This window comes from Natator depressus, chromosome 6 (genome assembly GCF_965152275.1).
Source record: "Natator depressus isolate rNatDep1 chromosome 6, rNatDep2.hap1, whole genome shotgun sequence".
In the NCBI taxonomy this organism is placed as follows: Eukaryota; Metazoa; Chordata; order Testudines; family Cheloniidae; genus Natator; species Natator depressus.
The window spans coordinates 89,926,815-89,952,153 of NC_134239.1; the positions used below are offsets into that span (position 1 = coordinate 89,926,815).

The following is a 25,339-nucleotide window of genomic DNA, read 5'->3' on the forward strand; positions in this document are numbered from 1 at the left end:
ATAACATTCATAAACCAGTCGGAGAACACTTCAATCTCTCTGGTCACGCGATTACAGACATGAAAGTTGCGATATTACAACAGAAAAACTTCAAAACCAGACTCCAGCGAGAGACTGCTGAATTGGAATTCATTTGCAAATTGGATACAATTAACTTAGGCTTGAATAGAGACTGGGAGTGGCTAAGTCATTATGCAAGGTAACCTATTTCCCCTTGTTTTTTCCTACCCCCCCCCCCGCCCCCCGTTCCTCAGACGTTCTTGTTAAACCCTGGATTTGTGCTGGAAATGGCCCACCTTGATTATCACACACATTGTAAGGAGAGATCACTTTAGATAAGCTGTTACCAACAGGAGAGTGGGTTTGTTGGGGAGGGTGGGGAGAAAACCTGGATTTGTGCTGGAAATGGCCCATCTTGATTATCATACACATGTAAGGAGAGTGATCACTTTAGATAAGCTATTACCAGCAGGAGAGTGGGGTGGGGGGAGAGAAAACCTTTTGTAGTGATAAACACCCATTTTTTCATAGTTTGTGTGTATAAAAACATTTTCTGTATTTTCCACAGTATGCATCCGATGAAGTAAGCTGTAGCTCACGAAAGCTTATGCTCAAATAAATTGGTTAGTCTCTAAGGTGCCACAAGTACTCCTTTTATATTGAGATTAGTGATTATGTTCGTATCATTTGAGCCTAGCTAGGTTTGCTCCTGGTGGGGGAGTTATTAGGTGTGTATTCAGTACAAGTAGTAAGGAACCACTGCTTCCATCTGCTTTCCTACAGTCCACGCTTGCTTTCCCCATTGTAGAAGACCACATGGAACAGCTTTCTGCCTTTGCCCTCCTTCCCCAGCACCAATGTTCTGAAACAACCTGCTGTTGGTGCTGGACTCAGGAATCTATTCAACCTGCCATTAACCAAAGTGCTGTTGGGTTATCTCACAGCTGATCTGTAACCAAACAGCCCTATAAGACCTCTCCTCTATGCACATTTACAGACAGGGAAGCTGAGTCCCAGAGAGGGGAGACACTGTGCGGTCAAAGGCAAGTCAAATCAATGGCAGAATACAAGCCAGTTTGTCACACTCCCAGGCCTATGATTTAACCTCTAAGTCACCCATGCCACTCTTGACTCAGCCTGCCCTTCCAGAAAGCAGCTCCCCAGATAGGAGGCGGAGAGGTGAGGATCTAGTGGTCTGCGGGCCAGACTGAGAGCCAGGAACTCCTAAATTCTAATTCTTTCTCTGACACTAGCACCCTCTATGGCATGGGGCAAGTCATTTCCCCTCTCTAAGCCTTAAGTTTCTCCATTTGCCAGCATTAATTAGTGAATGTTTGTGAAGTGCTGTAAGTGTCAAGTATTAGAAGGCTTGGTGCTCTAGTTCAGCCCTTCGTAGCCTCCCCCCCCCTTTTTTTTTTTTTTTTAGAGAAAGGGAGCCCTTCAATTGAATGGGCAGCAGGGCCAATCCCAAGGCCAAAGAGGAGTGATAACCAGAGAGCAGGCTCCAACTTGTAAACCAAAACCTCCGATGGGGGTTGCTGCTAAGAGATTAGAAGGGATTCCTTTGCCAGCTGGCATCTGGATTCCCCCATCTATCTAACCAGGCATTTACAGCATGTCCATCAGCACGTTATTGTAGTCACAGTGTACTCCCTCACTTGTCTTTCAGTGAGGAAAGCACCAGCCCTAAGAGCACCTCACTGAAGGGTTAAATTACACACAGTAACAAGTGTATGCTGCAAGGCTGGGCAGCGCTATTAGTTTCATCACAAGTGACTACAGGTCAAGGAGACCTGAAGAAAATAAAGGGATAAATTTAGGCAGTGAGGCGAAGGGCCCTTTTATCAGAGCTGGTGTTCCTTCACTGCAGGATCCTGGCCAAAAGGGCATCCAACCACTAGTTGCCAGCTAACCATCTAGATGTTTTTCATGTCTCATTAAAATGCCTGGAATTCTGTGTTGGGGCAGTACCACAATGAGGTGAGCAGCAGCTGCCTGCATTTTGAAGGAGGAGGATCAAACTGGGACCTGATGGAAGAACTACACCTAAAGGAGAAGAGGCCCATGCGGAAGTCTGGCTGCAGGTGAGTATGGGCTACCAGCCGAGCATCATTTTGCACTGAGTTGTTGAGGTGGGGCAACATGTCTTGTGGTCTTAAGAACATGACTAGGAGTGATTTTGGCTGCCTGAGACATGAGGGTCCATGTGTGCATGATGCTATTGGAGTGGGTCTATTTATGGGTCCCACTCTTTCTAGAAGTGTCCAAGTACAGGAGATAGTGTATCTGTATCTGGAATACCATGCGCTCTCTTTGGGGGGACTCTAGATGAGGAGAGTGGTGGGTGCTATATCTTGCCGTGGGCATGTCTCTGAGACTGTACAGGAGAACTGGGTGGCTAGGTTGGCAAACTGAAGCAGTCTGAATGTGTCTATGGGACAATTTCTTTGGTATTTACATGTGTGCAAGTCCATGTTTAGAAAACGATATATGTCTGTGTGCCCATTTGTGACAGGCTGTAACTCTACTTGTTTTCTCACTTGGCAGACTGCAAACAAGAGCAAATCCAGCTGAACGTGTGAAGTTGTTAAGCCACAGTGACTGTCGTGTACTCTGTGGCAGGCTATCTATAAGTGCATTGCCATATGTGTTGGACTTTATCCATATTTTTTTTGTATTGACAGGGAGGTTGTGTCTGCCTGACAGCACCTGGTGGAGGTGATTGCATATCAGAGGTGCTAGGTGGGATGTGGCACATACAGAACTGGTACCTTTTGGGTGGACTGCATGGATCTTGACCTGGCCTTCAGGATGAGTGTTTTTTGGCAATGGGAGGAAGAGGAGCTTTCAGGCATGATCTCATCTTGTGAGTCTCTAGCTAGCCGTAGTGCTCTGTGTTCCTAGTGAGAATGGGACAAGGGGTTCTGAGTGGGGGGCAGATCTCGCAGTCACCCTAGCCTATGTTGCAGCTAGAACAGAATTCTGATACGATAAAATCTCTACCCCTTCAGCAAATATTGCCTCTGATCAGAAAATTCCATTTCCCAAAAAAATATTTATTTTTTTACAATGGTTTTGAGATTAATATTTTTTTTAAACCTTGGCAGGTGAGACCTGGGCTAGGTCCTTGTGCAGGAGAGATGTAGAATTCCCTTAGGCACCTCACACACCACAACAAACAAAGGGTCCTTTGGGGGGAACAACCCAAGACTGGATGGGTCCAAATCTAGGTACCCACAGGAGCCACGGTGCCTGCACTGACGCAAAAACCTTCCAGCAGGACCTCCAGGAGTGGAGAGTCGCTGCATGGCAAGGGAATGGAGACATCAAGCCTTCTGTGAATGGAGTCAGCACACCCTTCCCTTCTTCTCTCAGATTAGCCCATCCTGAGCAGCTTGAATGTGGGGCTTGTGATCTGGATTTAGATCTCAGTACTCAGGAGCTACGGAATGGACCTTTGTGATTTGCAGGATATAGTGTAAGCTGTGGACTCCGGCATCCCAGCTCTGAGGCAGCAAGAGCCTGGATGTCTCTCTCAGATCCCCTTCTTGGTGAACTTTATTTTTTTAAGAAAACTTGTTTGTTCCTTCATAAAGAAATCCTGATTCTTCAGGACAGAGGGAGGGCTGGGGTCCCAGGATAGCTGGAGCTGGAACAGAAAGGATTGTCCAGCCTCCCTTCCCAGCACGCTCATCACGCTCTGCTGCTTCCCATTCTCAGCTATCCCCTGCCTCCAAACACAGTGCAGTTTCTCCATTCAGTGCCCCTCCACCAAAAGTCCAGCCATTCTGAAGAGTGTGGTCTTCACATCACCAAAGTGACTCTCAGAGAGAAGTACATGGAGCTACCAAGACAGAGAAATGTTCCAAAAGGGATCCCCAAAGTGGGTGATATGTCCTGAGCTGCAGGGTTAGAAGCCCAGGCCTTCGTGTGCTCAGGTCTCTGGCCCCCTTGTTCCCTTCATGTTACTCTGGGAGCCGGAGAGTAGGTGGTAACTGTTTCTCTCTCAGCTTTGGGTAGGGCTGGGTGCCTTTCAGCTGCACTTGCAGGATTTCACCACCATGTTGGAGAGCTGCTCCACTTTGGGGGTCCTCCCAACATAGTACAGGATGGTGAGGGGCTCCAGATCCTGGGGGACACAGCAGGGCGAGGCAGACGCCTCTGGATTCAGCGTGTGATACAGGCCCAGCACCTGCAGAAACAAAACACATGTAGGAACTATGTTGGAGATGCCTGAGGCTACTAGGGCTGCCATGTGATGCTTTTCCACTCCAGTGGGATCAGCAGAGCTGGTCTCCAGGCATTTATATCACTCAACACTATAGTACTTGACTGACTGGCAGGGACATTCTCCAGTAGGTTTGCCCCAAAATAGGGCCCATCTTTGAAAGTTTCTAATCTGCCCAGCCTTGAATGAGCCTTTATTATTTATTGCCAAGTCCATTTGCTCTGATAATCGAAGCGAGTGACCTATGGAGCGTAAATGCAGCCTGAATAACAACTAACCCCTCTTAGCTGGGCATTGGCATGGCTGCTGGTGTCAAAATTTATGCTTTTAACAAAGCAGGGTGTAACTAGCCTGGGGCCATGTTGTGCTGAGCTCCATAAAAAGCAGCTGAAAAAATCAGTGTTGTTGATTTCAGCCAACTTCTCCAGATAGTACTGGATTTAATCCAGCCTTCTCAAGTATCCATGATTCCCTCCCAGCTTTGAACCATCTGATGAGCTCGCTCCACTCCATCCTCCAAGTCATTACAATATAGTATTGGAGCCAGAACAGAGCCCTGTGGGATCCCACTGGATTCCTCCTCCCAGCTGGCCCTGAACCACTGATGATTATACTCTCTAGTCACGTAACTCTCTTATAGCAGTAGCCATGTTTCTCCTCAAAGGTAGCTGCATTTCAGTGGTGGGTGACATCTACATTTACAAGGTGAAAATCTGCTCTCACCTGCCCCAGTCCAGTCCCATTGACTGCACTGGAGTTGGCCCTATTTTAAATGAAAGGAAAGTTTGGCCCATGGTCTAAGTCGGGGTGGGCAAATTACAACCAGGGGCCACATCAGACATTTTAATCTGGCCCTCAAGCTCCCACCGGGGAGCAGGATCCGGGGCTTTCACCACTCTGGCACTCCAGCCAGGGAGCAGTGTTGGGGGTTTGCCCCGCTCCACACATGCCGTGGCTCTGCACGGGTCCCAGAAGCAGCGGCATGTCCCCACTCTGACTCCTAGGCGTAGGGACAGCCAGAGGGCTCCGCACACTGCCCCCACCCCAAGTGCGGCCCCCGCAGCTCCCATTAGCTGGGAACCGCAGCCAATGGGAGCTGCAGGGGTGGCACCTGCAGATGGGGCAGCATGCAAAGCCACCTGGCCATACCTCCGGGTAGGAGCCAGAGGGGGGACATGCCGCTGCTTCTGTGGGCTGCTTGAGGTAAGCGCTGCCCAGAGCCTGCACCCCTGACCCCCTCCTGTGCCCCAACCCCCTGCCCCAGCCTTGAACCTTCTCCCACCCTCCAAACCCCTCATTCCCAGCCCCACCCCAGAGCCCGCACACCCAGCTGGAGCCTGCACCCCAACCCCCTGCCCCAGCCAGGAGTCCCCTCCCACACCCTGAACTCCTCATTTCTGGCCCCACCCGAGACCCCACTCCCACACCCAACCCCCAATTTCATAAGCATTCATGGCCTGCCATACAATTTCCATACCCAGATGAGGCCCTCGGGCCAAAAAGTTTGTCCATCCCTGGTCTAAGTGCTTTGTGATCCTTGGAATTGTACAGTGCTATGGAAACATCCTATTTTATTATATAGATCCATCTAATCCCCATTTCTTTAACTTCCCTCTGGGACATCCCTCTCCCTGAAATGCTGCACATCCCCTGAGACAGAAGTGAAGTTGGTTCCAAGTGATTATTTGTGAGGAATCTTCTGTTTCTCACAGTATTTGCCCCTAGGCACTTCTGACAAACTGCCTTACTAGATCACCGTTCTAACAACTGACCAAGGTTTTATCATTAATTTTGTTGCTCACTAATTTCCTGCTTTTTCCTTGTTCCTTCAAAAACAGGAACCAGCCCAAATTCCCCTTACATTTACACTGATTCAGCCCCACTGACTTCCAGAAAACCACCTAACAGAATGTGCCCCTCTCCACACACACTTGCCCTTTTCCTGTGCCCTGGGAAGGCGATCTCATCCCCATGGAGCCATTGGTCCCACCCACCCTTTACCCTGCTTCCAGCATTGTTCTTTGGTCGTTTCCTTGGTTCCAGTACTCCCACTGCTGCTAGCCCTTTAGCTCAGTCAGGCCTTGCTGATGTGCATATGCTCAAGTCAGCAAGAAAGTTTTAACCTGCTTCCTGAGATCCCTCCCTTACCCACTTAGCTATCATTGCATTGAGTATCCTGTTACCAGTGGCAATTTTAGTGAAGCTTGAAGCAAAGTAGCTAATGAGCAATTCTGCCTTCTCTCTGTCCTGCTGCCATCTCCCCTTCCTGGCGGGGGTGGGGAGGGGATATAGTCCTATCTACACACAAAATCACTTCACCCACAACTGGAATGCAGAGCATTCATTTCACCCAACACTGGGGTATTAGGCAGCAGCTGTTTACAAGTGCCCAGCAGTGTTTGGTGACAGTTTACAACAGAAAGTGCAGAAGAATCCTATATCCAGTGGAAACTGCAGGAGGAGTTTAGGAAGCAGAATATAATTATTGGAGTTGAAACTTGACCTGAGCATTTGGATTAATATCCCATCCATTACACACAACCCCCCCCCCCCGCCCCCGCTGCCACCAAAAAAAGTACTCGGGGATCTTTAATGATCACAGGTGGTCAGCACGGCTGTTTAAAATCTCATTTGATAGACAGCCGCACAAAGCTCCTGAGCATTGGGCTGAGGCATGGGCTCAGTACCTACTCCAAAGGTAGCGTGCCCCCAACTGAACCACCCCCACCATTGCCTGCAGCACCCTGAGGTTTCCTGGCACTGGCCTAGCTTGCCCCTACTTCACTTGAAATAGATCAGCCCCGAGGGGGTTATAGCTGCAAGCCACAAGCAGCCACCGCCATTAGAAGCCCCTGTCAGTATCAAATGCCTGTCGTACCGTGCTGTGGGTTGTGTCTGCGCTGCGGAGGTATGGGCAAGGGCCTGAGCAGAAGTTGGCGAAGTAACCCTTGGGCTCATGGACCCATTTCCAACCCAGGTCCTGTCGGAAGTCGATATAGAGAGGACGCACACAGCAGTTCTCCTCCAAGTTCCTGACACAAAACATTGGCACAAAGTGAATTCAAGGACATAGGAAAGATGGGAGCTTCTGCCCCTCCCCCATGTGGCTCAAGGGCTTCATGTCCCATTGAAGGATACAGACTTTTAAGTAGAAGGAGCTATTATCTCCAATGCCTGGTCTGACTGCGTGACTAGGCCCGATGCTACCCTGGAAGAAACATAGTTTTGGGTGACCATGCTGCATGGCTACTACAAACAGAGCTGGGAGTAGCAAGAGAGAGGGAGGTCTGCAAATATGGCAGTGCTCAACTTCTACCACCAGGGGACACCCCCATCAAGGTGTGGGGAAGGGAGAGGGAAAGAACCTGGATACATATGAAAATTCCTTTTAAAAGCAGCAGTGGAACATCAGAAACAAATCATAATGGCCAAGCGTGGGCACACCATGTTCAGCAACCCCCAAAATATCCATCAAAAGACCCAGCCTTGGTTGGATGACATGGCAAGTTCCAGCTCACACTGATAGTTCAAATGTGTCCTGCAGGAGGCAGTTCAAGTCCCCATAGGTCACACTCGCTGGCTAGCAGCTCAGCAACAATAGTGGGGCTGTTTTTCCAATCTGTGTCAGTTTCTCCTAGGACTCCAGACACCACTGAGCTCTTGTCCTGGGATGAAGAAGCAGCATCCTGAGCTGGCCCAGCACAGCTCTGCCTTTAAAAGAGCCCTGGGGAGTGCACTGATTCACAAACTTCTCAGAGGACCCTGCTTATCCCAGCAGTTTCCAATGGGCTGGAAGCTTCCAGGTGTTTCCATGTCACCTGGCAAAAAAACAGCAGCTATCCCAGAACTGGTGATCCTGCTGCTGCTTGACTGAGGGGGAAGGATAACGCGAGGGGTAGGTGGGGTCCTTGCTTACCGGAAGCAGTAATTGGTGTCTAGAGCTCGTTTCTTCCTGTAACCTCCCAGAGCTGGACTTTCAAGCCGATGTGGGGGTAACATCATCAAAATCAGGTGGGGGTTGTGAAGGTCCTTCTGCTTCTTCAGCCGCCCCAAGTCCCCACGCCCATGGTCATCCTCACTGTCAATGCCTGAGGACAGAAAAAGGCACCCTCCTGTAAAGGGTTTGCCTCAAAGCAGAAAGGGGACTGTATGGACCGAGGAAGGTGTGGAGAGAGACCCCAGAAGACCTTTCAGTGACCTGGGCATGACTGTGTAATGCTTTCTCCCACTCCTAATCTAAGGAGAAGGGGACTCAATCTCCCTGTTACATTCACTCCTGGACTTCTTCCCAGACTGCACCCAAACTGGACCCTCACTTGGCCAGCGTGAATTTGGTTGTCACTGGCCTGAAATAGAGGCTTGTGGGCCACTTGTTTTACTATTTGCAAACTGCTGGTCAGGCTGTTAATCAGTCCCCCTCTCTCTTGGCTTCAGTCCCAGGACAAGCAGAAAGATGAATGGTTTAACGATGTCAGATCATTGGCACTCTGCAGAAATAGCCTCAGAAATGGAGCTGGGGGGGGCTAGTGGCTACAGCCCAAGGCTCAGAGCCAAGAGATTCCTAGTTCTTAACCCAGCCAAGCCACTGTCTCTCTATGCCACCTCAGGCAGGATGTCCGATTCCTGGTGCTTCAGCCACCCTATCTGGAAACCAGAGTGAAAAACAGAATCTCACGAGAAATCTGAGAATGCAGCAGAGTCAAATTTCCCAGAGAGAGTTACAACACACAATTACCCCTTTCTGCACACATCCATCCATACACACATATATATACACTCGTGTACTTAGCAGCATACACACTCTAAACAAAGAATTCATGCAGTGAAACAATCCACGTGCAAGCCCATATCTATAATCACTACATGTACATGGGGTTCCCTGGGTGTAAAATACTCAAACATTCAGATCAAACTGGAGAGTCAGTTCTTCTGCAGCTGCTCCATGCTCCTCTCTCCCATGAGGTTCCCCCAACCCTTGCCCCTTGTCACCTTTGAACTTGACCTCCAGCACCTCGTTAAAGTTTTCCAAGATGTCCCCATTGGGCTGAAAGGTGTGACATGGACAATGGATGCTGATCTCCAGACCCAAGTTGGACTCTGCAGAGGAAGAGGTGACTCCATGAGAAACACATTCTAGCTATATGAACTGTCCTTCAACTTACGAAGAGCGTCCCAGGGAGGCAAGAAACCCCATAGCTCCTAAGATCTGGGATCAGCACAAGGGCTGCTGGATGACATGGGAGGTGGGGACCAGCTATTATCTTAAAAAAGAGAATGAGAGGCTTCACTTTTACCAACAGCCATGCCCTTGTTAAAAGGAATCTTCTCCTGAGGAGAGGAGGACATTTATGGCTAGATTTTCTAAAGCACTCAGCACCTAACAGCATCTGTTTTCTTTAGTGGGTGCTATTGGAAGCTGAACCCTTTGTGTTCAAATCTGGCCCTAAGTGTCTATGTTAAGTCAGTTTTCTTCCCCATCACTGCTCCATTAACAGGCCTCCATCTACTGCTGGAGGAAGAGTCCTGAAGGCAAGTGAGTGTGACATGAATAAATGTTTCACTGGGAGCATTTTCCCAGCCGTGATCAGTACAGCAGCTGCAGCCTCCTGTTTTTGTTGATTTTCCATCTAAGTCACACAGATTTTCCTGAGGTAATGTGTTTCTTCATATTAATGAAAACTTCCTGAGACCTGCCATACTGTGTGGTCACAAGAGAGGTTCTCATGGTAGCAGGAATCTGTTGACGCAAGAGTCTTACAGAAGCTCCTATTCTATGTCTTTGTATGAATGGAAATGGCTGTCTGTCTGTGGTATTTCTAAGGTACCTGTCACTTTGATATCTAAGCACCATCCACATTGTGACCACTTGCATTGCACAGTATCAGCCAGCATGACTGCCCAAAACTAAGTGTGATACAGGTACTGAACTCAAGCCGTTAAGGACAGAAGTTGGACTGCTTTAAAATAGGAGCCAACAAACTCATGGCTCATCCTTCCTGAGACTGGCTTCATGCCAAGTGCCTGCATTCCAGCTTTCAGTGACACCCAGGTTCCAGCTGTGAGGGTAATCAAGCTGTGACTCATGGTACCTGTGATCCAACTATGAGGGGTACTGAGAGTTATCCCGTAACTGTTTGCTGACTCTGCTGAATGATAGCAGAGGCAAAACTATTAATATGTTCTCAGCCACAGCCCTTTGTACACTGTAATACTGTGGCCTCTATCTAGCTAGATGTGTCAGACAAATGCATTAGACTAGAAGCCTCTGGTATTCCCTCACCTTTACACCTGTGAGACTTTAAACAGGCAAGAGAATCAGGATTCTTGGTCCTACCACACTGTTTGCAGTTCTAAGGGAGCTCAGCCTCTTGAAGAGGAGGAAACCTAGTCGCTATCATGTCCTGTAGAGAATGGGAACTCCAGGGAGGGCTAGGTAGCTAAAGGAGTATGGAGGAGGCACACCAGGGCAGCTCCTTGTGGGTAGTCTTGTCTCAAACTGGGCAGAACTGCTTTTGTTGGAACCTCACTACCTTGGACTGAGGGAACTACCCTTTTCTAGAGGGAGATGAGGTTTTCCTCTGTACGTTATCTGAAGGAATGGCACTGGTGGCTCTCTGAGCGAACCAGACCCTCCACCCAGGCCTGTCTGAGACAGCAAGACCCCTACCTCTGCGCAGGAGCCACTCACGCACAGTCTCAGTGACATCGAAGGACAGCCACTCGGCAGAGCCCCTCGTTTGCACATTCCTGCCGCTGAGGTAGCGCTGCTTTGCTATGTGTTCATCAGGCCGGAGGATCTGTGTTGGGAGGAGACACAAAGGGAATCAGCCAGTGCAGCATGGCTGGGGAGCAGAGACACCTCACATTCTCTGTTTCCCCACCAGGGTTAGGTTTGTTATGAACTAATCGAGGAGGAGTGTGCCAGGGAGGGATACACTGGGAATGACCTCATCTTTCCTTCAGGAATACTCTGTCACAGGTGAGAGTGATACCCACTCTCTAGGCACAAAATGGAGCATTGCATGGGACCTTTACAAAGCATCTTGCTCTTAGAGGACTGGCCAAACCTTCTCCTGCTGTGTCCCAGTGGCAGGAGAGGGTTGAGGGAGTGCTAGCCTGGGCTGTAGGAGAGCTGGGTTCAATTCCTGCTCTCACCAACATCCTGTGTGACCTTGGGCATGCCCCTTAGTTTCTCTGTGCCTCAATTACATCTGTAAAATGAGGATAATAGCTCTTACCTGCCTCACAGGGGTCTTGGGAGGATAAATACATTAAAAATTGTGAAGTTCTTAGATACTGTGGTGATGGGGGCCATGTAAGTACAATAAATAGGGGTGTAACTCTGGAGAGGCATGGAACACTGGAATACTGCAGCAGATGGGAACCTCTAGGAGAGGGCACCATGCCAGGGTACCCAGGGTATCTGAGAATGAGTGAGCAGGAAAAGGGGCAGCAAAGACCCAGGGGAGATAAGGACCTAAAAAGGTCAGGCTGAGGTGGCTGCCTGCGCTGGGGGAATTAAGAGGGTTTTAGCCCCTTCCTGCCCCCTGCCTTTGCACACCCTAGTTCTGTTTAGCCCTGAGAGCCACAGCCAAGCTGCCCCCTCATCCTGCCCCCTAATGCATGGAGGTGGGGGAGAGCCACTCACCTGGAAGAGCTCGATGCGCTGCTCGCTGCGTTTGGAGCTTGGGTTGGGCATTCGCAGCACCCGGAACTCAGCCCGGAACAGATTGGTGCTGTTCTTCTCTGCTGAGGACACGTTGAAGCGGAAGACATTGGAGGTGATGCTCTTGGGGCAGATGCCCAACTCATCTAGGAGACAGAGAGGGAGGCTGAAAGCCATGGGCTAGAGTAGGAGGGCCTGGGCAGAACAGCACAGCTAACCCTGTGAGCAGCAGTGGATTGGCAAGGGGCATTCTGAACAAAGCCTGCCATTTGAACTTCTGCCACGTTTACACTGCAATCTAACTGTCCTGGCTGAAGAAAACAGATGGGGGCAAATTCTCCACCCAAGCCTGCTCTAAACCAGAGATTTTTCTGCAAAATTTTCCCACTGATGCTACCATTGTTTCATCTTAACCAGCCACGGCAATAGAGGGCCCCAGGTAGACCAGTCACCAGCATTTTTTATTCCATGTCATCTAACCCAGCTCAGGGCGGGTTTAATCAACACAGGTTTAAAATGCCAGTGGCCATGCAATCCGCATCTGCACTAACGCTCCCACTGTTGCTGTCACCAGGGGAGTTGAACAACATTTTTCTGGAGTAGACAAGGCGTCATGTACATGAGTCCCACCCCACTAAAGGCAAGCGAGTACCTCTGGATTTACATCACCACCTCTGAGCACAGGACCTGGTCCAGTTGTCTTTGAACCTTAGTTTCACAAAATTCTCTTAGAAAAAACTATTTGGATATGACGCTGTCTCCTGGAATGAAAACTGGTCAGAGGCCACAAAGCATGAGGCAAGGAGGGGAATTTGGGGGTGTTGTCTTGTGGGTACTGGGCCTTAATGCCAAGTCCTAATCTTCACTGATGGACTGGCTGAAGGACTGACATCGGATACTAGCCGCAAACACCAGCAAGGACAGAGAAATAATCCCAAGGGACCTAGAGAGATTAGACCAATGGACTGGAAATAACAGAATGGGGCAGCCTGCTGGGGAAAAGTACTCAGACCCCAGATACCCAACAGGAAGGGAGGGGAGGGGCCTGGAGAATGGATGTGGTATGAGTCAGAAGAGAGGCCCCACAGAATGAGCCTCACCTCATCCAACATATTGTACTGCCTCTGTTCTCCCCCTCCCCTCTCCTCTGCCCTAGGCTTACAGAACTGCCCAGCCATACCTGGGAGTGCAGCTCCCTGAACTCATGCTTCACCTTCATCCTGGGTACAGAACAGCCCTCATGACTTCCACCTCTAAAGCCAGCATCACCCTGGCCCCTTCAGTCCCTGCTCCTCTCTGCCCCCATATGCCGGTTTACTGCTAGCTGCATAGAGCATGCAGCTTCTCAAGTGCTGCAGACCCAGCACAGTGAATGGGCCCTCAGTGGGGCCTTAAGCACTGCTCTATTGTGTCATTTGATGTGACATTTGTGTTGGTCTTAAGAAAAGAATTATCCCATGTTTCTGCTACAGTCCCAGCATGTGACGAACAGACAGGAGGCCCTGTTAATCCTGAAATAACACCCTGGTCTCAGACACTTCTCTTCACGGCACCATCAGCTTCCAAAGGAAACAGGGCAGCAGGCTCTGAAGAGAGGGGCTAGTGTAAAACCAGCACCTTGGAGAGGAGACAAACCTATCCACAAATGGACATAAGCTCCCACCACAAGTTCCCAGGGCCAGATTCTGCTCAGCATGCCATTGGTTAAGTCCACAGTCACTCCAGTGAAGACAAAGGCCCTTCTCTTGATTTACACCCAGACTCAGAGAGCAGGAGTGCAAGAGTTCATGGGGATTCACCCCCTGGATGCTCTGACTTTCCAGCCAAGCCAAGGTGTAAGACAAAATGCTGCTCCCATTGAACTTGCTTGGGAGTTTTGCCATTGGCTTTTTTGGGACCCTGGTTGGAACAACTTCCCCATCCAACAGGATTTATCTGATGCATTGCTCTCACCCAGGAGACAGATGCTTGGTGCATAATGGGTGAGTATCCCAGAAATGGCTCAGATCCCTACAGCAGCAGCAGACAGGACTGCTCACGCCCACAACTCAGCAGCAGACTGAGGACATGCCAAGCCATGCTGTGATAATGGGCAGGTAGGTTCTTGTAGCAAACCATGAGTTCTTAGTTTCACTCCACAGAAAGGTGCTGTCTCTCAAATGACACATGAAATCAAGGCCTTGGCTCATATGCTCATTAACAGTCCCAGGGCATCTTCCTGGAAGAAGCATAACTTGGGCAATTCCACTCTGCCCCTAGGACCACTCTGTGGTTCCAGGTAGATACTGTCTTTCACTTCACTTCCTGTCCTAAACGGTTTTGTAGTGTTGCTAGTCACTATTAGCCAGGTTGCACTTCCATTCCAGAGGTGTCTGCCTGTCAGTGGTGGGTGAAGTGGTTCCTATATCCATGTACATGCTTTACCCTATGTGCAGTGCAGTTAAGGCTTAGTTAATTAATGTGTATAACAGACCCTGAGATCCTTGGCTAAAAAGTACTAGAGAAAGGCTATTGTTTTTATACCTTATCCCTCTCCTGCTCTCACCACATCCTCTTCTTTCTGTCTGTCTAATCTTTCTAGCCCTCATCACCTTGTTATCTGAGCACATCCCAGTATTTACTGGTAGAACTAACAATCTTTCTTTCTTTCTTTTCAGCATGTAAGAGAAATAGCTTGTTTATAGTTGTTTCCATTTACTATGAGTGTGCTGTACAAAAAAGGCTTTGTTGAGAGAAAGCTAAGCTGATAGTTCTGTATTTCATTCTGAATGCAGTCAGGTCCACGCCCAGTCTTGTCTCTTGTGGTAGACTGGGCCCAACTCCTATGAAATCTCTGTCTCCAGTACTCATTAGCCTCACCCACTGGTTGCCCATTTCATTGATCTGGTGGGATGAAGCTGTCGCTGGAGGTCCTGGTCACAGAGGAAGAGTGATCGACCTCTTAGGAAGTTAGAGCCAGTCCCACCAGAGGCGCGTAGAGGGAGTTTGAATATCAGGACAGAGACTTCAAACTGGACTCTGGGCTTGATCGGACACCAGTGCAGGGATCTACCTAAGCAGACAGGTGTTTGGAACCAGCTACACCTGTTCCAGAGTCTGGTGCTTCATTTGTGGATAACGTGAGTTGAAGTAACTGAGCCTGGAGATCATGAATGCATGGATATCCCTGTGGCCAGGTCTGTGTCTGATAGGGTGGGGTGCAGGCTGATGGCCATTCATCATTGAATGGAGCAGTTTTTGCCACCATTGCATATTTGGGTGTCCAGTAGTACCAAGAAGCCCAAAAGGGCTCAGAGCTGTGGGCTGACTCAACGATCTGAAAGCAGATGCCTTCGATTGTAGAGGATGTGATACAGAAGGTAAGTTCTTCAAAGTGCTTCCTCTTCTGACCAGTGTAACCTCAGCTTTGCCTGAGTCAGTATTAGCCAGCTGCTCTGATCCAAGTGCTAATTTGAGGAAGGCCCTGAATGAGATGGTGCTGTTTGTTTGATACAAAGGAGCGATGGAGCTGGGTATTGTCTGATGGCACTTCTGTCCATGTTGTCTCACCAGATCCGCCAATGGCTCATATAGATGTTGAATAATATGAGGGAGAGGATTGAGACGTGTGGGTCTCTGCAGTTGAGGGCTTTGGACGTGGAGGGACAATTGGCCAAAGGACTCAGTGGGTTTGGTATAACTGCACCCCTCTCCCAAGATGCCCTCTGTTTTGTGACATGAGGCCAAGCAAGGTCACTCGCTGGCAGATATGAGTCCTCCTCTCTGAGACCATCCAGTCAGCACTCAAAACGTAGCTGGGGCTGAGTCACCTGAATCTCAGGAGACCCTGGATTCCTGGAGTAGAGGGACTTGGAGGGGCACAAGGGGATTATTCTGATTATTCTTTTAAGGTTGGTTCTTGTAGGTTTTTGTCTCCAGATTTATGTGCTTTGGAGAGACAATGGCATCCTTCTCTTCTTTAATGAATCTCAGCTCTCTCACCACCCCCACTCTAATATAGCAGAGCCTCCAGACACACCCATGAGTTGCGAGTGTGGCAGCAGGGTATTTGACTATCTTTGGCTGCTGCTTCCTCACCCCATATTCCCTGTGGCCCCCTCTCTTCTGTCCCCTTGAAATCCCATCTGTGCAGGGCAGATATTGGTAGCCTACATGCTGAATCCAGCCGCCTGTGTATGTGAAGGGAAACACAGAAGGCTTCATGCCTCCAACATCTCTTTCTCTCCTACTTTCCCCAGGTAACTGGTGGTCTCTCTGGTTGTCTCTCTCTGCTGGTCTCCAGAACAGGCTGCTTGCCTCGGGTGTGAGAAGTGGGTGACTCACACTTGCCACTTATTAATTGTGGCATATGGCTCTGAGCGTGGGTTGGGCTCTGACAATGGGATAATAGTGGTTTGGGGCTCCCTACAGCAGTGGTTTTCAAACTTTATTTCTGGCGACCCAGTTGAAGAAAATTGTTGATGCCCGTGACCTAACAGAGCTGAGGATGAGAAGTTTGGGGTGCGGGAGAGGCTCAGGGCTGGGGCAGAGGGTTGGGGTGCAAGATTGGGGCGTGGGCTTGCCTTGGGCAGCTCCCGGTGTGCGGCACAGCGGGAGTGCTAAGGCATGCTTCCTGCCTGTTCTGGCACCGCGGACCATGCTGCACCCCGGAAGCAGCCAGCAGAAGGTCCGGCTCCTAGGTGGAGGTGCGCAAGTGCTTGGGGCAGGGGCCCCGTGGCCCCCCCACCTCGGAGCCGAACCTGCCGTTGGCCGCTTCCAGGGCGCAGCACGGTGTCAGAACTGGTAGGGAGTAGCCTGCCTTAGCCAGGCAGCACTGCCAATGGGACTTTCAATGGCCCGGTCAGTGGTGCTGACCAAAGCTGTTGTGACCCAGTGCCTTACATTCCGCGACCCACAGTTTGAAAACCACTGCCCTACAGGCTGCTTGGTGTGGACAGCACAAGTGGGCAGGGCTGGGGAGAGGACTGTAGTGGCACCACTGTCCCTTTAGAAATAAATTAGGAGACTCTTTTAAGCCAGTGGTGTTCAGCTCCTCCCCCGCGTACTGCTTGCAAGGCTGGGGATGGGATGGGAACAGGGACTGCCGTTCACCCAAACACGAACAGCCTGTGTTTTGGAGGGTTTGCTGACGACCTTGGACAGAGCACTCTGCTCTCTAGGGAAGTGAGACCTTCCTTGAGCAATGGCCACCTTCCCCTGCTGTGCTTTAGTGCCCTGGGTAGCACAGCAGAAAGAGCATTCCCTCAAGTGACTGAACAGGTCTGATCATGGATGGGGTCAGGTGCCTGCTTTTCTAATATAACCAGGTTCGCCCTGCTGCAAGCTCACTCCTCAGCTTTCCCCATTGTCAAGTTGGTGTCCTGGAGAAGGATGAGGTCTCCAACCCAGTGAGTTGTTCAGCTGAAGGTTTGGAGTTAGGAAAGTTTTGAGCATGGCTACGTGTGCATGTGTGAGACTCCTCTGTATCAGCCCCTAAGATCCTTCACTGGAGTAAGACTGGCTTATGGCTCAGAATTTGCTCTAAGATCACCACCTGAGGATGACAGCATCAGGGGACAGTTAAATATTAGCCACTTTTGAAGACATAGGGCCAAATTCATCCCTGTTGTAAGTGAATGAAACTCCACTGACTTCAGTGGGGATGTGGCTGCTTACACCAGGACTGAATTTGACACAATGTCTCCCATGGCAACTCAGTTTCCAAGATGTCTCTCCCCAGGACACACACTGGCCAGTCCCGGGAATTCAGTCCAAATAGCACTTTGAACCCAGTGTTCAGTCATATACTGGGCATTCAGGATCTGGATGGGAAAGGTTAAATAATTTTAGTGCTAATCAAAATAAGAGACCAGCAGAATAAGAGACCTGGTAGTGATGGGTAACTTTAACTACCCCGACATCTCTTGGAAGAGTAATATGGCAAAACACAAAATTTCCAATAAGTTCTCTGAATGTATTAGTGATTGCACAACTGCAAACTCAAAGGAAATTTAAATTTCAAATTCAAAGGAAAGATAGGAAGAATAGTAAGAGGCCAATATGGATCCATCAGGAGCTATTTAATGACCTGAAAATCAAAAAGGAATCCTACAAAAAGTGGAAAAATGGATGGATTGCTAAGACAGAGTATAAAAGAATAGCACAAGCACGTAGGGACAAAAATCAGAAAGGCTAAGGCACAAAATGAGTTACACCTAGCAAGGGACATAAAAGGAAATAAGATGAGGCTCTTTGAATGCAGTAGGAGCAAGAAAAACAAAGGAAAGTGTAGGTTCTCTGTTTAAAGGGGAAGGAAGACTAATAATTGATGACATCAAGAGGGCTGAGGTGTTTATGTCTATTTTGCTTCAGTCTTCACTAAAAAGGTTAAAGGTGACCAGGTACTTAATGCAATTAATATTAACAACAAGGGGGAAAAATATGTTAAGAAATAGGGAAAGCACAGGTTAAAGAATATTTAGATAAGTTAGATGTATTAAAGTGGACAGGGCCTGATGAAATTCACCCTAGGGTACTTAAAGACACAGGTGCCAACTTTCGTCGCTGGTGGGTGCTTGTGCCCCCCCCACCCCTGGCCCCACCCCACCCTCTCCCTGTCCCTATTGGACCCCTCCCCAAATCCCCACCCCAGCCCCGCCTCTTCCCCGAGCACGCTGCATTCCCCCTCCTCCCCCCTCCCTCCCAGCGCTTGCTGCGCGAAACAGCTGTGGGAGGGGGGAGAAGCAGGACGCGGCGGTGCACTCAGGGGAGGAGGCGGAGCAGAGGCAGAGGTGAGCTGGGGTGGAGGGGCAGGTTGGGGAGCTGCTGGTGGGTGCAGAGCACTGACCAATTTTTCCCCATGGGTGCTCCAGCCCCGGAGCACCCACGGAGTTGGTGCCTATGCTTAAGGAACTAGCTGAAGCAATCTTTCAGAACTCCTGGAGGATGGGTGAGGTCCCAGAGGACTGGAAAAAGGCAAACATAGTACCTATCTTTAAAAGGGGGAACAAAGAGGACCCAGGGAATTATAGGCCTGTCAGCCTGACTTTAATACCTGGAAGAATACTGTCGTAAATGATTAATCATTGTATAGGTACCTAGAGGATAATAGGATTTCAAGGAATAGCCAGCATGGATTAGTCATCAAATCATGCCAAACACATCTAATTTCCTTTGACAGGGTTACTGGCCTAGTGGATGTGGGGAACCAGTAGACATGATATATCTTGATTTTAATAAGGCTTTTGATACACTCCCACATGACACACTCATAAGCAAACTAGGGAAATGTGGTCCAGATAAAATTACTATAAGGTGGGTGCACAACTGGTTGAAAGACTGTACTCAAAAAGCAGTTATTAATGGTTCACTGTCAGACTGGGAGAACAAATCTAGTGAAGTCCCACAGGGGTCAGTTCCAGGTCTGGTACTATTCAATATTTTCATGAATGACTTGGATGATGAAGTGAAGAGTATACTTATAAAATATGCAGGTGACACCAAGTTGGGTGGGGTTGCAAGCACTTTGGAGGACAGGATTAGAATTCAAAACAGCCTCGACAAATTGAAGAATTGATCTGAAATCAACAAGATTAAATGCAATAAAAATAACTACAAAGTACTACACTTAGGAAGGAAAAATTAAATGCACAGCTATAAAATGGGCATAACTGGCTAGATGACTGTACTGCTGACAAGGATCTGGGAATGTATCTCAAATGGAATATGAGTCAACAATGTGATACAGTTGTGAAAAAGCCTAATATCTTTCTGGGGTGTATTAACAGGAGTGTCATATGTAAAACACGGAAGGTAATTGTCCCACTCTACTTGGCACTGGTTCAGCTGGAGTTCTGTGTCCAATTCTGGGTGCCACTCTTTAGGAAAGATACGGACAAGATACTCTGGAGAGTGTCCAGAGGAGAGTAACAAAAATTATAAGAGGTTTAGAAAACCTGACCTATGAGGAAAGGTTGAAAGAACTGGACATGTTTAGTCTTGAGAAAAGAAGACTGAGGTGGGGCCTGATAACAGCCTGCAAATAGGTTAAGGGCTGTTATAAAGAGTAGGGGAATCAATTGTTCTCCATGTCCACTGAAGATAGGACAAAAAGTAATGGACTTAATCTGAAGCAAGGGAGATTTAGGTTAGATAGTTGTAGTTAAACTCTGGAATAGGCTTCCGTGGGAGTTGTAGAATCCCCCTCATTGGAGGTTTTTAAGAACAGGTTGGACAAACACCTGTCAGGGATGGTCTAGGTTGACTTGGTCCTTCCCCAGCACAGGGGACTGGACTTGATGACCTCTTGAGGTCCCTTCCAGCCCTACATTTCTATGATTCTGTGATTAAAAAGAGTCTGCCAAATAGTGGCCCAGTGATGTTGCAACTTTCCCCCTCATCCCTTTTAATGCACCTCAGTCCTGGCCTGCACCACCCCCTGCTCTTCCATTCCTGCTCTCCCCCTGCCAATGTGTGCCAATGCACCTCAAATGCCAGCCTTCAGCCTCCTATTATCTTTACTCACATTGCTCCTGCATTTGAACAGGCTCCTTCTTTCCTGGTACCAACCATCCTCCTTCTACCCCTCCAGAGATAGCATCCAAACCCTCTCCTTTCACCTCACCTTATTCTGCTGTGCTCCACTGTGGTGCTATCTGACACCATTTTCATGTCCAAACCATATTTGTCTATAGTGTGTCTATCTGATTTTGACTGTAAGCTGATTTTAACTCAGGGCAGGGACCTGGCCTACCAACATGTTTGCAGAGCACCATTAATGGCATTATAATAACAGCCCTCCTTCCTGCCTTGCAGTCTTCCCTGCTCCTTGAGTCCTGGTGTCTCCTGAGAAGATAGCTAATCATATAACCACATGGCATACAGTCTGCTAGAGATTAAATGAAATTAGTTGCATTACCCCATTGTATCCCTTATTCCACTTCATCATGGTAAGAGTAACGTAAATCTGGCAATATGGCTGCAGTCTGAAACTGCCACTACTGAGATGCAGCTCCTCCAGTACAACAGTGCCAGGAACCTCTGGCACCAAAACAGCATCCCCAATGCAATACTACAGCATCAGGGAACAGCCTGTATTGTGATATGACTGCATGTCCTCCACTGTCTTCCAAAACTGGGGAATCTCCAGCACTGACTGAATGGATTGCTCCGTGCCTACATCCATGCAGCTTCTGAATCTGCAATCTGCTGAGGGTTTGTGTCTGCTCAGTCTCTAGGTCTCTGTATCTGCCCCTGAATCTGGTTACTGTCTGCATCTGTGTCTGCTCAACGTCTGCTCTGCACTTGCTCAACATCTGTTTTTCAGTGTCTCCTTGGTGTCTGTGTCCCATTGGGATCTCCTCTGCATCTACATCTCCTCAGCTTCTACTTTGGTGTCTGCTCTGCACCTGTGTGACCCTCTGTTCATTATCTGTCCCCTCAGCATCCCCTCAGTTTCTGCATCTGCTCAGCATTTCCTCAACCTCTGAGTCTCCTAGGCATGTATGCAGTGTCTTGTCATTATCTGTGTCTCCTTAATCTCTGAATTTCCTCAGCATCTCCTCTGTCTCCCCTCAGTGGCTGAATCTCCTCAGCAGTTCCGTCTCCCCAGTTTCTGTCTCTCCTCAGCACCTGCTTTCAGTCTCCTCAGCATCTCCTCCATGTCTGTCTGCCTTTCTCAGCACCTGTATCTTTGTCTTCTCTGCATCTGAGGACACTCTGCACAGAGTGAATGGGTCAAAGCCATCCCTGTTGTAACCACTGAAGCCAGCAGAGTTTTGCCACAGATGAATTTGGCCTGATGCCTGGGACTCTGTTGTCCACATGAGAGACACTTTTACATTTCTGTTACTAGTCCTTGTGGGTAAATTCAGCCTACAAGCCTCAAACTCTTTCCTCCTCTTCCCCCCCCCCCCATCTTTTCCCTTTTCTTTCCTTTCTTCTTTCGTCTCTAGTCTCCTGTGTGTGTCTCTCTCTTCCCTTCCCCACTTCTTCAGGATCTCAGTGCTCCAGACATTGGCTGGGTTTGCTATTCCCTGGCTAGAGTCTGAGCTGATGTTATTCCAAGACACTGAAAAGCCCATCCCTTGCCTGTCCTGTTGCCAATGCTCAAACTCCTCCACCTGCTGCGGAGCTGCTCTCCAGCCAGCGCTTGGCCTCTTTTTTTAAAAAAAATCATGTTTTAAAAATTAATCTTTGGTTTTTTTCAGACCCCTGCCTCGTCCGCGTCCCCCAGCTTCTCTCCAAACTCCCCTACACACTCTTTCCTAGACACCCCGCCCCCGGCTCTCTAATGCTCTGTCCAATGACTTGCTCCAGTCCCGCAGCACACACGCTTGCTGCCCCCTATCCCGGTAAGCAGTAATTTCAGAGCCCACGAGGACACCTAGTGGTAGGAAGGGGGCATGAGGCTGTTCCCAGCATTCTATCTGCCCTCAGACTCTGAGGGTTTCTGTCTGTGCAGTCTCTCAGCATTAGCCAAGCTTCTTTCCCTCCTACTGCGCTTTGAAAATCTCTGCTGTAAACACGAGTCACATTCACTGAACATATATGTTCAAAGACATGCAAAAACATACGGATCTCAACTTCCCCATCTGAGCAGATACACACGCCAAGAAACACTGCACATTCCAAGGCATAAACTCTTCCCAAGCACGTACAAACACACATAGAGATGTGCACATCTCACACCCACTCAGGTATACCACAAGACACAGAAACAAACATCTCATATGTCACTCCATCCTCACACAGGCCTGAAACACACAAGTACTCTTATCTCACTGGTAAGAAATGTAGATACCTATTTCAGACACACACACTGGTACTCACACATATATGTACACACACCTACTTGCACAAATGCACGTGTGCACACACAGATACAACATACATGCACATATATGCAGATGCAGACTGACAATGTATCATATAGGGTGGGTACACACATGCACAAATAGGCCTGTACACACACATTCACCTTTGTACAGACATCTGCGTGACCATATGTACATGCATACACACCCACACCTATGCATTGTCAAACACATTTTGCAGCCAATGTGGTGTGGCTCAGTCACCTGAAAAAAGCAACAAAAAAGGAGTTTGCTATGACTCACTTTTTTCTTTGCTAGAGGTGGTTCAGGCCAAAGTAGAAGTGGCCACAATTATCCAGAAACCTGCTGCCTAGCTTGGAATGACCACCAGGGTCCGTGAATGCCCCCCACCAGGAAACTTCGTCCCTTCCCGATGGAAGTCCTGAGTATTCTTCCTGCTTTCCCCCTCCTCTGTCCCACCCCGAAGGCTTGGGAGTCCTTTCCTTCTTCCCCTTACTCCCTCCGCCCTTTTCCTCCCATGCCTAGAAAGCCCCTAAGCAGCCTTGCCTCTCAGCTTCATGCAGTGTGTGCCTCCTGCCCAGCCTTGGGTTCCTCCCAGGATGATGCCCTGAAAGCCAGGCACAGGAGCAGAGAATGACAGGGAACTTACTGTGCTCGGGGAGACCCTGGATCATGTCAAATTTGTGGATCTCCTTGGCGTAGTATGCGGACTCTAGACTGTCCTGAGCGCAGCTCTCCTCCTCCATCTCCTCCAGCAGTTCCCGGGTGCTGTTATACAGGGCCAGGATCTGGTAGGGCACATGAGCTGGTCCCACCGTCTCGGGGGGGCTCGTGAGCCTCAATTTGCTCAGGATCTGTCCCCTAATGGCCTCCACCCTCTTCTTCTTGATGTGGTCAAGGTCTAGGGTGGTGCAAGAGGAGAGCGAAAGGCTGACAGTGGCAAAGCTCAGCAGGCAGAGGACCACCAGAGCCCGTTGCAAGTGCATCTTCATGTGCGAGAGTAAAGAGGGGGCCACAACGGGGAGAGACCCCAGAGGAAGCGCAAGTGGGCTAGGGAGACCAGGCAGGGCTCTCGGTGCAGCCTCCCCAGATCCTGCAGACTGAGGCTTGGCAAGAAGGTGCATGAACTCACTGCGCTGTGAGAGATTCAGGACTTCCAGGAAGCGCTGGCAACAATTAGAAAGGAGAAACAGGCTCTGTGCCTCGGCGAGCCGGGATCCTTCTCCATGTGTCCAAGCAGGACCCGCTGAGCCAGGGCTCCAGGCAGACCAGGGCAGGGGAGGGGGCCTCCGCACGAAGCGCACTGCCAGGAACAGCAGCGACGTCGAAGCTCGACTGTGCCGTGGGGCAGCCTGGCAGCTCCAGAGGCAGGTCCCCTGGACCAGCGAACTGCGGCGCACGTGTCAGGCGGGCAGGGCAGGGCAGCCCCCCGGGGCCGGGCAGGCGCGGGCTCGGCACTTGTTGCGGGCATGCACCATCCACGCGCTCCCCTTAGCTCACATCTCCTAGGGGGGGGTTGGTCATTCGCTGCCGCTTGGCTCCATTGGCTACTGACTCGGGGCTGCGCGCAATTAAGCGACGGCCGGGCTGCACATCCCTCTGGCGTCTCCGCGGGGATCCAGGTAGGAGCCTGGGGCAGCCCTGCCCTGCCCCTCGCCCCGCTCCTAGGGGGTCTGCTGGCGGTATCTCCCAGCGCGCAGCCGGAGCCCTGTGCTCTCCGTGTCCCTTTCTCTCGCGCTCTCCGGCCCCGGGGCCCCCCTCGCTCCCTCACACACACTGACTCTCTATTCCTCTCGGCTGAAATTTTATACCTCCCTCCCATGACGTCTGCGGGCCTGCAGAGGGGCGGGGGAGGGACCTGCCAGCCCAGCCTTCAGCTTCAAACCGGGTTTAATGCGTCCCACAGGCGCGGGGGAAGCAGAGCGCGCGGGAAGGACGCTGCGGGTCCCCTGCTCTCCGGGCTGTCTGGCGTGGGGCCTGTTCCCCACCCTGCCTTTGCCCCCAGACACAGTCTCCCCTCAGTCCCGCTCGCTCCCCTTCTCCTGCCAGCGCCCACTTCTTCCTCCCCAGCCCCTGATCGCGTTGTTCCCGGTGAGCAGGGGTGTGGCAGCGGAGCAGCGCCACCCTTGGGCCTGGCCCTCCCTTCTCATTCCCTTGGGGTGACCCTGGAGGGAGGGAAGCCACCGCCCAAGCCGGACTGGCAGATCCCGAAATGGGACGTTGGCACATTCCTGGGCCTATGAGAAGGAGTCCCTTGTGCCCGAGGGTCGGGGGGGGGGGGTGGTCAGCGCCCCCGGGCCCCGCACTGCTTTAATCGTGGTCGGGGCAGCTTCGCGGACAAGCCTGGTACGCGCTCCCGGGGCTGGGTGGGGGTTTCGGGAAGGCCAATGGCGCTCTCTGGTGGCGAGCACATGCCGGCGGCGCGGCTCCTAGGCAACCCGCTCACCCCCGCCGTTCCCAGACTGGGTTCCTTGCAGCCCTCGCTGGTGGTCCGCAGAGAGCTGGCGGGTGACTTGGTGCTGGCGCCTCCGCCGATTTCCAGCTGCTAAATTGCATTAAAAGAAGCTAAAAATACATGACATACTTTGCTGATGTGCTTTTTTCCATGTGAGCAATTGCTGGAGTTGCTGT

The 25,339-nt window shown here is 50.1% G+C and overlaps 1 protein-coding gene and 1 long non-coding RNA gene across 2 annotated transcripts; one reads left to right on the forward strand and one right to left on the reverse strand.

The window, feature by feature from the left end:
• On the forward strand, positions 1-3,201 carry LOC141989384 (uncharacterized). The gene is made up of 3 exons (XR_012639976.1): positions 1-199; positions 1,969-2,084; positions 2,685-3,201. It is a non-coding gene; the product is annotated as an uncharacterized LOC141989384 (long non-coding RNA).
• Positions 2,084-24,505, reverse strand: TGFB3 (transforming growth factor beta 3). Its single transcript, XM_074955978.1, has 7 exons — positions 23,358-24,505; positions 11,877-12,040; positions 10,896-11,025; positions 9,218-9,325; positions 8,145-8,316; positions 7,107-7,260; positions 2,084-4,192 (listed from the first exon to the last, which is right to left on the reverse strand). The coding sequence occupies exons 1-7, from the start codon at positions 23,830-23,832 to the stop codon at positions 4,034-4,036; spliced, it is 1,362 nt and encodes a 453-aa protein (XP_074812079.1). The 5' UTR covers positions 23,833-24,505; the 3' UTR covers positions 2,084-4,033.
• Positions 24,506-25,339: the final 834 nt, after the last annotated feature.

What these genes read in the sequence shown, in the direction of transcription:
- TGFB3 (XM_074955978.1), bottom strand. Translation starts at nt 23,832, where the DNA reads ATGCACCTTCTTGCCAAGCCTCAGTCTGCAGGATCTGGGGAGGCTGCA. An exon ending in CCAGGGTCTCCCCGAGCACA is followed by an intron (nt 12,041 to 23,357) that starts GTAAGTTCCCTG and finishes TCTGTCTCCTAG; the next exon opens with ATGAGTTGGGCATCTGCCCC. An exon ending in AGCGCATCGAGCTCTTCCAG is followed by an intron (nt 11,026 to 11,876) that starts GTGAGTGGCTCT and finishes CTCCCAACACAG; the next exon opens with ATCCTCCGGCCTGATGAACA.